The sequence below is a fragment of the Dendrobates tinctorius genome, unplaced genomic scaffold (genome assembly GCF_039654945.1).
Source record: "Dendrobates tinctorius isolate UK_male_01 unplaced genomic scaffold, ASM3965494v1 ptg000127l, whole genome shotgun sequence".
Taxonomy (NCBI): Eukaryota; Metazoa; Chordata; class Amphibia; order Anura; family Dendrobatidae; genus Dendrobates; species Dendrobates tinctorius.
In genome coordinates this window covers 21362623-21376020 of record NW_027361795.1, presented here as the reverse complement: position 1 = coordinate 21376020, position 13398 = coordinate 21362623, and the positions used below count along the sequence as shown (strand labels likewise).

At 42.8% G+C, this 13398-nt stretch overlaps 1 protein-coding gene across 1 annotated transcript in view; it reads left to right on the top strand.

Annotated features, from left to right (window-relative positions):
• The window catches only part of LOC141047479 (uncharacterized), a 75806-nt gene that overhangs the window by 26884 nt on the left and 35524 nt on the right, over positions 1 to 13398 (top strand). Inside the window, exon 4 of the mRNA XM_073542589.1 lies at positions 7340 to 7563. Within this exon, the coding sequence (XP_073398690.1) occupies positions 7340 to 7563 (224 nt within the window). The remainder of the gene's footprint in view (positions 1 to 7339; positions 7564 to 13398) is intronic.

The following is a 13398-nucleotide window of genomic DNA, read 5'->3' as shown; positions in this document are numbered from 1 at the left end:
TACTTAACCCAGCTGTCAGGGCTGCCGTTCTTGTTGCACCATTGTCTCTTTTATTGACACTCTGTCATATGAACAGCTGTACGTAATTGTTCATTTTTTAATACATGTTTTTGTCATTAATAAAATAATCTTTTTTATCTTATTTTGGGATATAAACTCCGTTTTCTTCTTTGTATATCTATATTTATCCATTACTAATCTGTGGGCTTGATGTCCGCTTACATTACAAAGCTGACATCAAACCCACAAATATTACCCCACTTGCCACTGCACCAGGGCAAATGGGAAGAGCCGGGCAAAGCACCATAAGTGGATCATCTAATAGATGCACCTTTTCTGTGGCAAGTGCAGGCTGCTATTTTTAGGCCAGTGTAACAGCGTGCCCCTGCCCCGGCCTGTGTTACTGGACTGTAATGTAATCAGGCCTAGGTCCACCTTGCTTGTACTGCATCTAGTGGAGGATTCTTTGCTCTTCTCAGCATAGGACTCTTCCAGTACACAAACCTGTAAGACAGAACGGAGCTGGTAGCTTCTGGAAACTACTCAATGTAGCCACATGTTATAAGTTGGTGTGAACCTCCCCCATTGATGGACTGATCCCAGGACACAGAACAATTGACTCATGTGTTGGCCGAGTCAGTTGTTACCTTCATTTGTGCTGCACAGTTCCCTGTTCCAATAAATCTCGTTAGAGTGTTTATTGGCCTGGTGTCTTCCTGCTCTGTTGCATACCTCGTCACAGCCGGGAAGAGCCAATATCCATGGCCACTTACCAGGTTGAGAATATCAACCACCAGCTGTCTGCTTTAGCTTGGTTGGTTGTCAAAAGTGGGGACTCCCGCCCGCTGCTATCAGCTTTACTTGTGCTGATTATCATAAATAGAGGGAGCACATGTTATTTTTTTTTAATTTATTTATTGCACAGGCGCTAGCTGGTGAATACTCTTATCTGCCTCGTCTGCTCTCACTGCTATTAGCGAGAGAGATGAGAGTGGTACTCTCATCAGCTGATGCCTGTGACCTGTGGTAACCTTTTTACTGCAGGTCACAGCTGCTGGCTCACATGCTGTTATCTGTATGACAGCGTGGGAACTGCAGACCTTTTATCAACAGTAAAGAACTTAGTGCTGATCAGAGTCGATGTTTCTAGCGCTGTCACACAGATGACAGTGTGAGAAACACCAGATGTTCGGGCTGCCAACCTGAACAGTAACACGGACTTCAGGGAGAAGTCCGTGTTCGGGGTCCGTGCATAGACACTAGGTGTTTGGTACGGACTCCGAACTTTACCGTTCAGGTTCACCCATCACTACCTATAAACTTAAAAGCTTTGTAAATTGCTATTATGTTTATGTACAAAATACTGTGACACACTTGACCTGCTGCAATTACCTGCATCTCTTACCTGGGTTTAATGCATCTCTTATATGTTCACTGATACATTTTTATTAATGTTCTGGTAGTGCAGTATATCCTGAATATGCATTCTTCACATAGTAAGAGGCATGAAAAATTGGTAGGACGATGATTTAACAAGAACCTTGCAGAACAATTTTGTAATGTCAAGTAAAGACATGGCTGTAATGGCGCTGTAATACTGATTGCATTGATACCTTTAGGTATGAAATCTGCTTTGTTGTCCTTCTTTAATGACCATTTCCTCTTTTCTGCTAATTAGATTTCAGTGCTCAGGACTGGACTGTGGACTGGGCCTTCTCCTCCCTGTCTGTGATTCCCTGGCCCCTCTGCCTCCGGTCTTTGAATGATAGATAGGTCAGTGCTAAGATTTCAAACAGAGGAAGCAGGTCATTCACAGACTAGAGACAGTAAAAGGCGCTGGTGAATCAGACGGGGAGTAGAAGACACAGTGCACAATCCAACACCTATTCACCGAAATCTAAATATCAGAAAACTTCAAAACTTCAGATAGTGATAAAAAAGAATAACAGAGCAGATTTCTTCACCAAAGGTATCAATTTAATCTCTATTACAGCACCATTAAAGCCATGACATTAATAAACATTACTTTACATGTCTTTAAATTCCATGTCTTTACTTTATATTACAAAATCATACTTACAGGTTCTCGTTAAGATTTTAATGGCTATAACTTTGTAACAGAGCAAACAAAAAGAAAAAAGGGAGGGAAAACAGCAACTAAACAGAATATTCTCTCAGACCAAGTGGTATATGTTCAGGCAAGATCCCCACAGACTATATAATACCTCTTAGGACAGCCAAAAAACTGAACAAAGCACACCACAAAAAAACAAATGACCATAAGTCCTACTATAAAATTGTATATTTTATTAATAATATAATAAAAACAGAGGTTTTTTTAAAAAAGCAAAGCAGCAATGTCAACATAATGTTATAATCACAACATAGACAGAGGGGGCAGTGCTGTCCATTTTTAAGGGACCATACCTAGTACAATGAAAACTTTGCTGGAAATAAAGTGCAACACAAGTGTATGAAATATTATGTGTAAATATATCAAATAATTGTTTCCACAAAAAAAAGTGTTTACCACCTATACATGCAAAGAAAACAAAAATGATTTACTTATAAAAAAAGTGCTAAAAAGATGTAAGCTAATAAAGTGCGATTATAAGTGCAGTAATCTACAAAAACCAGCTAAAACCCTGACGAAGGCTACAGGCCGAAACGCGCGTTGGTGAGGGGCAGCTATCCCAGGCGTCCCGGAGCTTTATAACCTGTAAGTTATAATTCTATATATTAAGGATACTTTGAATTTTATGCTGTGGGTTTTTATACTAATCCTGAGCCTAGATAGGTCCTGCCTATATATTTATACTGATTGCTGTATGTGGGTAGTTTGATTGGTATACCCTATACTGAGACATCTGCTGGTTTTTGTAGATTACTGCACTTATAATCGCACTTTATTAGCTTACATCTTTTTTATCACTTTTTTATAAGTAAATGATTTTTGTTTTCTTTGCATGTATAGGTGGTAAACACTTTTTTTTGTGGCAACAATTATTTGATATATTTACACAATATTTCATACACTTGTGTTGCACTTTATTTCCAGCAAAGTTTTCATTGTACTAGGTATGAAATGGTATGGGGGCTGCCTTTTGCATTGGGGTCTGCTCTGGGGCAGTTCAGATTTCCCTTTCTGTCTTTAGGCTATATAGTCCTCCGGCTGTGATCGAGGGGTCTAGGGCATCGTAGGAACCCCCCACGGCTACTGCTAGTTGTGTTGATAGGTTCAGGGGTCTGCAATCCGATAGCTGCCAACTTCTCTGGTTTTCTGGACTTAGCTAGCATTCCTGTTTTTGCCTCCTACGGTGACTCATTCATAACAGCCTTGCCCCTACTATCCTGCAGCACCTCAGCTGCTACCACTGGAGACAAAGGGGACGTTTGTAGAGAGACGGCAGAGACAGTAGCCCCTAGGCAGCAGCCCTCACATGACTGCTCCCAGCTGACTTCTTCCCTAGTCCATCAATATAAGACCGGGTTGTGTTTTTTAGACCAAGGGGGGCCCACAACGATAGGTGCTAGATTTCCTTCCAAGACCTAGTATGACTGGGACTCATCATGATGTCCACTATGCAGCACAATATCTTCTACGACTTGGTTTAACCCCCCCGGCTCAGTGGGACAGAGTTAATGGCCTGGACGCTTATGGGTTTGTCCGGCGTCTCACACCTCAGACCATGAGTCTGGACAAACTGAGCATCCACCGGACTAACTTCTGCTCCACTGTTAAGCATCGGTATGCCCTCAGGTACCTCGCCAACCATCACCTCTGCTGACATAGTACCTTCTGAGGGTGAGGAGGAAATATACACTCCCAGGTCGTCTTCCTCCACACGACCAGGGGGACACGGCTTCTCTGATAGTACAGAAGTTTCGACATGAGCACCAAGGACTAAATCATTAGTCTGCTCACTACAAGGACGTACCCCTTCACCTTGGGGAACACCAGGCAGCACCATGGGGACACCAACTCCTCCCACCTGCCTGGGTACGTCCCCATGTATAAGCAAGTCCTGCTCCCCAGCAGGGACTCCAAGGCGCATCTTCGCCAAAGCTGCAAATGGACCCTCTAGTGGAGCCAGAGGGTAGGCCTCAGACCCATAATTCCACTGTAGGTGCTGCTTAAACAAATCATTCAGCTCTTCACTCATCTCAGTGAGGACCAGCAGCAACTGCTCACTGGTCTGAACTTGGCCCATGGCTCACCAGAAAAAAATGTTAGGGTTGGTGATAATGTAATGTCACGTGTGACTGGATACACTGCCTCCAGCAGGGCGAATTTCTATAACACCCATGAACCTGGATACACCGCCTTCAGCAGGGCGAATTTAAACAGAGCTAAGGGAAACACCGGGGAAACGGTTACAATGGGGGGCCCTGCAATAGGGAACGGGGACGTGGAGACCTCCTGCACTCCCCTGAGTCAGTGTTCCTACACTCCTGGCGATCCCTAGGCAGGTTCCGCACCTGGCGACGAGCTGGATACCTCAAATCCCTAGCTCGCCCTGCACCCATCCCTTTCTAGTGAATTGGACGGTGCAGAAACTAATCCCACCACTGCACTAATACACACACAAGGAAAGTAACAAACAGGGGAAAACACCATTTAGCTTAGCTCTCTTACTATTGCTCCCAGCAACAGAGTACAACACCAAAGTTCAGCTTCACCCCTGAAGCTCGACACCTGAATTCAGCTTCTGCCTGAAGCTATTACACCAGAGCTCCCCTGAGCTGCAAGGAACGCCTGTCTGTCGTTCCTTCCTTCACCAGACTTGGTTGGAAATGAGCAATATCACCAACCGTGAGTGAGACCACCTGCTACTCCTTTATAGGTAGCAGTCAGGGAATCACACATGCTTCATTATCACGTGCAATAACACTAGCGGCCGCCGGGGGCAACTAAACTAAAGTAGCCAGAGTGTAATGACCCCAGCGGCCACCGGGGCAAAACTAGAACTAAAACAACCACAGTATAATGACCCTAATTGCCACCGGGGGCAAAACTAACTTTAAGCCAACAACTTAAAGGAAAAAAAAGATTACTTGTGCAAAATCTGTCAAAATCATGGGGTCAACAGAAAAGGTCCTATTGCCACCCCTATGTTTGAATAGGCGGGGTCATGGTGCATAGGCAAAGTCACTTAAGGGCATACCCCACAACTTTTAAAAACAGAGAGAGGGACATGTATTGTAACACTTTCACATAGTGGTTTCCCAAATGAAGCCTCTTAGTGTTCTCTTACAGTACAGCACCTTTTTCATAGTCTCTATAGAGTATAATGCCCCAAAATGCCAACTAACAGACAATATAATACCCTGACAGTCAAACCAGCCCATGATGCTCTCAAAGTATCATAATTTTAGTGATAATCAATTTGTTCCTTCCCGGGGGAAGACCTGGCTGGTCATTGCTTGCGTTGAGAAACATGTGATGGTGTCTCCGCGGCTTCTGTTTTGCATGTTTTGCATATTTCCCATAAGGGATGGGGGCAGTGCTCTAGAATCACTGCGTTGAGAAACACGTGATGGTGTCTCCGCAGTGTTGGATGTTGATCTCCATGAGTTCATTCATCCTCATTTTCATAGTCTTTTACTAGGCATTGCTCCTACCAGCCAGTTTCCTACTCCACACTGATGAGGGGCAATACCCCGAAACAGCTGTCTGTGGATGGATACCATGTTTTGGCATAGGTGGTTTCCTTCATTGGAGAATGCCCTTCCCGTGGTTGTTCCTTCCCGGGGAAAGACCTGGCTGGTCATTGCTTGCGTTGAGAAACATGTGATGGTGTCTCCGTGGCTTCTGTTTTGCATGTTTTGCATATTTCCCATAAGGGATGGGGGCAGTGCTCTAGAATCACTGCGTTGAGAAACACGTGATGGTGTCTCCGCAGTGTTGGATGTTGATCTCCATGAGTTCATTCATCCTCATTTTCACAGTCTTTTACTAGGCATTGCTCCTACCAGCCAGTTTCCAACTCCACACTGATGAGGGGCAATACCCCGAAACAGCTGTCTGTGGATGGATACCATGTTTTGGCATAGGTGGTTTCCTTCATTGGAGACTGCCCTTCCCGTGGTTGTTCCTTCCCGGGGAAAGACCTGGCTTGTCATTGCTTGCATTGAGAAACATGTGATGGTGTCTCCGCGGCTTCTGTTTTACATGTTTTTGCACATTTCCCATAAGGGATGGGGGCAGTGCTCTAGAATCACTGCGTTGAGAAACATGTGATGGTGTCTCCGCAGTGTTGAATGTTGATCTCCATGAGTTCATTCATCCTCATTTTCTCAATTTAAAAAGAATGTCACAGCAGGATAGGGATACATATTTATATGTTTCGATTTAGGAATCTTAAAAACACTCCCCTTTCGGACATCACTGAATTAGTTAAATTAATGTTATACAACACATGAGACACATACACAGATAATGAATACAGATAAACAAATTGTATTACACACACAATAGCAACAACAAAAATATTTGTGTCAATATATATACATAAGATGACTGCGATAATTTAAACTGAGCTTTGCTCTGGTATATAATTTCATGATCCATTATGCTTCAGTTTTTAGAAGAACTCTTTTCCAATCACCTCCATGTTTAGGTTTTTTTAATTTTCACTAAACCAAAAAAAGGAAATGTTTTTAGACTGCCATCATGATGCTCTCAAAAATGTTTTGATGCCCTTGAGGCAAAACTGACCGCACTAAGCAATGAGTAAAAAGACTGTGCAACAAGCGGCTATGAAATACGTAGGCCAGTAAATTACATTTATTTCAAGATGTTCTAGTTTGACCAGCTGGAACAAATATTAACAAGGGATTATTAAATCATTTTGCTTTAAAAGAAATAGTCAGAAGATGTGCTGGATTTACACTAACTGCACCTGAAACCATTTCTTCTGACATTGCTATGAAGGTGCCAACTTGATCTCCCAGTCTTCTTTTACCTTGTCTGTCAGGGGAATCCCATATACTTGTACAATCTATTGGTAGGTTTCCCTAATGTACATCTAGGTGTACTGTCAGCTCTAGTTCCCTATAGAAGGGAGGCGGACATACCATTGGCGCAGCTTGTGCAGCCACACAGGGTCCAAAGCAGTATGGGGACACTCAAAACCTCTTAAATTGATGGAATTGTGCATTATGATGAGCTATTGGACTGCCCATATATTGTTCATTCAAAGGGGCCTTTATCTGTCTGCGTCCGCTCCTGCTTCAGATCAAATGAACAAATGTATACCTCCCAACATATCACACGATGAAAGAAAAGGACGTACATCAAACACCTCAGCTGATAACTCTTTCATTTTTTTCTTGGTAGCTGTTGCTGATCTTGCACCATTATTGGCGTGTGACCCAGAAGGTTATATGGTTATATCTGTCAACAAGTGTCTCCTGGAATCTCTTGGTTATGATTACAATACTATGCATATGAATAATAAATCCAAATCTTGCACAGTTTACTATTCGGAAGTTAGTAATGGGAAGCAAGTGTATTCTTTTCAAATTAAAGCCATGGAAGGCTGGTGCGGTAATATTGTGACGGTAAGCATAGTTTTGTAATTATTGTTTATTTTTTCTATAATTTTGCTTATGTTTTGCTTAAAATAAATCTGTCATGTTGAAAATGATGTCTGATCTGCAGACAGGATGTTATAGAGCAGGTGGAGCGGATCAGATTGATAAACATTTTTGTGGTAATACATAGTTTAAGCAAACCTTGCAATTTATTGATTGAAATCAGTGAGGCTTAAAGCATGCGAGTCCTGTAAGGGCTCTTACTTCGTGATTGAAGTCTTCCCTGTATGACTGTATGACAGTGACAGTCAGCTATCTACATGCACTGAGCAGGACCATCCACTGGACAAACAAACATAACGATTTCAATTACTAAAATACAAAATTTATTGAATCTAACAAACCAGTATATCATCGACTCAGCTTCTCCTCCTTCACCATGCTTGTACAATTAGATTAGTTCCCTTTAATACTCACACTAGTTCCTCTTCACACATTGAACAAGTTTATATCTTATTATAGTACAAATAATGAACTTGGCTCCCACAATGGCAAATTACATCAACTGCATTCAAGGCTAAAGAAAATGTATAATTATGTAATATTCTAGGGGTGGGCCCCATGTAAGGGTTGCATGGTTAAATGTTTAGCCATGCGACCCCAGGCACCAGTGAAATGGGTTCTTCGTGATAGAAAAATACTGGACATACCAATAGATATATACCCAATTATATAGGTCAATGGCCTATTAATATATAGAATAAGTGGTAAATGCTGTGAGCTCATTTTTGGGTTTGCCTCTGGCTTCTGGTGAGGGTTATGGAGCTGGCTGTGCTGACAGAGAGTAGTGAGTTTTCTATCTGGACTCCCTCTGTTGGTGAAGGGAGGTAGTGAAGCTGATCTAAATGGCAGAGAGAGGTCACCTGAGGAAGAGGACTGCGATTGGACATCAGGAGCTTCTGATTGGATTTAAGGCAGCCGACTCCCTAGTTTCTTGCTGGTGATTTTTCCTGACTGTGGCTCCTGGCTTCCAGTTTGGTTCCCGCCTTCCTAAAGCTAAGTTTTCTCTGCTATTGTTCTTATGAGTTTTTGTCTGGTTTACTTAGTTTTTGTGTTCAGCCAGCCCTGGCTGGGACTGGGTAAATCCCCATTTTGTCTCTGATCAGTTGATCTCTTTTGCTCTGTCTTCAGAATATACCTGAGTGCTGATATGGCCTTTTTCTATCAGACGTGTTGGACTTTCTTTTTGGCAGGGTTTTTTGCGTGATTGCAGACAGCAGCTTTTCTTTCCTGTCCTTTCCAGTTAGCGAGGGCCCCATCGTTTGCTCAGCCTATCTTTCTACCTGTGTCTGTGCTTTCATCTTGTTTCACCGACAATACATGTTGGGGGCTGTCTATTGCTTTGGGGTCTGCTCTGAGGCATTTAGATTTTTGCTTTCTTTCTTTAGGCTTATTTAGTTCTCCGGCCGTGACGAGGCGTCTAGGACCACAGTAGGCATGCTCCACGGCTACTGCTAGTTGTTGTGGATAGGATCAGGGGTCTGCAATCCGCTAGTTACCAACCTCTCCGGTTTTCTGGGCTTAGCTTGCTTCTTGTTTTTTCCTCCTCGGTGACTCATTCATAACAGGTAAATATCTGCTTAGTAGATGAATGGTTGACCATTCGGAAAATAATGAGAACCGAGAAAGAAGAACCAAACTTGTGATAAGAATATTATGGGACAAAAAAAGAATACGTAAATAAAATACCTTTATTTGACAAATGGGTAAGAAGTAGCACCGCATACAAGAGGTGTCCGCACGGTACAGAATAAAAAATTATAATATATCAAAGATAAAAAGAATGTTAAAAAAAAACCCTGATGTAACAAGGAAAAATATATTAATTACTTTTCTACATGTTCCATATTATAATTAAAAATCCATATATCATAAAGTTCAATGTGCACTATATAGATGTACCAAAGTTGAAGTGTAGATGACAGATTATTGCCAAATGCCCGAAAAGTAGTTGGAATCAAAAGTGGCTAAGTATTGAAAAGATGTCCAGACAAAAATATATCACATAACATAATTTCAATGCCCCATAAAAATATATTCAAGTGAAAAGAACAAGTGGGTACAAAAAGTAAGCGCTGTTCAAATGAATGAACACATATACTGTATATAGATAATAAAGTCAATATATCAATATATCAAGCTTAGGTAAAAACAGAAAACGTAGTGTAAACATGGTGTAATAAACCAATACACTGTGTTCCAAATTATTATGCAAATTGGATTTAAGTGTCATAAAGATGTAATTTTTTGTTTATCAAATAAACTCATAGATGGTATTGTGTATCAGGGCTCTTTGGATCACTGAAATCAATCTCAAATGCCTATGATAATTAGTTTACCAGGTGAGCTCAATTAAAGGAAAGCTACTTAAGAATGATGTTCCACATTATTAAGCAGGGCACAGGTTTCAAGGAATTTAGGAAATAAAAAGGATCTCTCTGCTGCTGAAAAGCATCAAATAGTGCAATGCCTTGGTCAAGAGATGAAAATATTAGATATTTCCCAAAAACTTAAACGTGATCATTGTACTGTTAAGAGATTTGTGGTTGATTCTAAGCACAGACATGTTTGTGCTGATAAAGGCAGAATGAGGAAGGTTTCTGCCAGGCAAGTTCATTGGATTAAGAGAGTGGCTGCTAAAAAGCCATTACAAACCAGCAAACAGATATTTAAAGTTGCTGGTGCCTCTGGAGTCCCTCGAACCTCAAGGTGTAGGATCCTTCAAAGGCTTGCTGTGGTGCATAAATCTACTATTCGGCCACCCCTAAACAGTGTTCACAAGCAGAAATGGTTGCAGTGGCCCCAGACATATATGAAGACTAATTTTCAAACAGTCTTGTTTAGTGATGAGTGTCGAGCAACCCTGGATAGTCCAGATGGATGGAGTAGTGGATGGTTGGTGGATGGCCACTATGTCCCAACAAGGCTGCGACGTCAGCAAGGAGGTGGAGGAGTCATGTTTTGGGCCGGAATCATGGGGAAACAGCAGGTAGGGCCCTTTAAGGTTTCTGAAGGTGTGAAAATGACCTCTGCAAAGTATATAGAGTTTCTGACTGACAGCTGTCTTCCATGGTATAAAAAGCAGAAATGTGCCTTCAGGAGCAAAATCATCTTCATGCATGACAATGCACCATCTCATGCTGCAAAGAATACCTCTGAGTCATTGACTGCTATGGGCATAAAAGGAGATAAACTCATGGTGTGGCCACCATCTTCCCTGACCTCAACCCTATAGAGAACCTTTGGAGTATCATCAAGCAAAAGATCTATGAGGGTAGGAGGCAGTTCACATCAAAACAGCAGGTCTGGGAGGCTATTCTGACTTCATGCAAAGAAATACAAGCAGAAACTCTCCAAAAACTCACAATTTCAATGGATGCAAGAATTGTGAAGGTGATATCAAAGAAGGGTTAACATGTATCTTGGCCTGTTAAGCTATTTATCTCCAAAATATCCTTTTTGTTCTGTGAATGTGACCTCCTAATGCTGCAAATTCCACAAATGAGCATTTTCAGTTCTTTAAAACATATCAAATGTTTAGAAATTCTACTGTGCCTAATAATTTGGAACAGTGCAATTTGAGTTTATATTCATTTTGGAGATTATACTGTTATCATTGGGAGGCTTCTTCAATAAAATTTGATGTATACTCTAACCTGTGATGACTTTTATTAGACTGAATGTCATTTGTACCGACTATTTAGGAAAATCAGAGAAAAATATAATTTGCATAATAATTTGGAACACAGTGTAAAGTGCAAAAGTGCAATAAACCTTGAAAAAAAAACGAAAACTGCTGATCCACACTAGTGACAGAATATGAATGGGCAATCTGTGATAATACATCAAAAGGTAGCCAAAGGTTACTGTAATAAAATAACATAATCGTGCACTGCATATTATTTATCTCACATTGCTAGGAGAGGAGAGTAACAGCAACCCCACAAATATGAACCCCATTTGTCACCACTACAGGGTGTGGCGTTCAGGAGTAGACAACGTCCAAGAGTGGACCCTCTGGGTCGCGGATCTGAAGCCCCTGGGCCGAGCACGCCAGGTGATGACCGACCCCATATACAGGGATCGTTAGGGGCAGGACCGCAGGGGTCAGACCCGCGACAGCCGGGACCAAGAGGGACGGCTCAGGGACAAATAAGAATACAGACGGGCTGGAATGCAAGGAGGTGACTAGGGTACCTGAGCAGGGGGTACCAGAGAAGTGAGGACACCGAGAGGAGCAGCAAGAGATAGGCACTGTAGGCGAGGGAAGGCAGAAGTGGAGGCAGGAGAATCAGCAGACGGACAGAAGACAGGAACCAGTAACACCAGGAACAGGCAAGGAACTATAGACCAGACGCTAGGCAGAAGGTAGCAAGGGCTAAACTAGGAGAAGGCAGGCAGGAGGGATGGCAAGGAACGGACACAGAGGCAAGGAAGACAGGAACCAGGAAAACACTAGGCTAGAGGACTATAGAAGCACTATAGCGGCCGGAATAGTGCAGGAGCACCACACGATTACCAGGCGTCTTTCCCTTAGGGAAGACACCCGAAATACCTTTAAACCCGGAAGTGGATCAACACGGCCCTGTCCCTCAGCGACGCCCCCCGCTGAGTGAAGAGAGCGGTCGGGCGCGCGCCCGCGGCCTAAGGGAGGTGCACGGGGATGCAGCAGGACGGGAGGGAGGACGGGAGGAAGCCCAGGAGGAGAAGCGCAGGTGAGACGGGGCTGCGGCGAGTGCCGCCGCTGATGGAATATCGGCGGGCACGGCCGCCGATGTTACACAGGGCAAGTGGGAAGAGCCAGGCAAAGCGCCAGAATTTGGCGCCCCTCCTAGCAATGTGAGATGAATAATATGCAGTGCCCTATTTTATTTTATTACAGTATCCTTTGGCTACCTTTTGCTGTATTATTGTAGATTGCCCATTTATATTCCATCTTTCACTAGTGTGGATCAGCATTTTTCTGTTTTTTTCAAGGTTTTCAAGGGGTCAATATCCATGGCCTCTTACCAGCCTGAGAATACAAGCCCCCAGCTGTGAGCTTTAGCAAGGCTGGTTGTCAGAAATGGGGATTACCCCACACCGTTTTTTTAAATTATTCATTTAAATAATTAAAAAACAGCGTGGGGACCCCTCTATTCTTGATAACCAGCCTTGCTGAATCTGACAGCAGAGGGTGGTAGCCCCCAGCTCTGAGTTTTGCCTGGTTGGTTATAGGAAATACAGGGGAACCCATGCCATTTTTTTAATTGTTTATTTACAGCGCAGGAGCGAATACCCCCATCAGCCGCTCCTGCTGTTACTGTTATAAGCAGCAGCATGGGAAGGCTGATGGGAGTAATAATCCCATAATCCGCCACCTGCTGTCTCTTTTATTACTTCAGTGTAATTCTCATCATTCTCCCCTGCTCACGCCGATCGCCAGCAAAGCAAGGGAGAATTATGAGAACCGCGTTCAGCACTCAGCGCCGGAGAACAGCGCTTACTGTAACGCTTCTTCCCTGGCACCCGTCCTTGTGGTACTAATGCGGCACATGCATGCTACACTTGTGCCGCAAGTATTACACACACGGACACTGACATCCCCGGTGCCAGAAATATCAGGATATGCGAAAGAGGCCTTATAGCGGGCTTTTATATTTGGCTGCTGTCACACACTTTAAAGACACTTTTCATTGCAAAAAATAGTTTTTGCATCACCACATTTTGAAAGCTATCATTTTTCTATATTTCGGCCCACTGAGTCATTTGAGGTCTTGTTTTTTGCGGGACAAGCTGACATTTTTATTGGTACCATTTTCA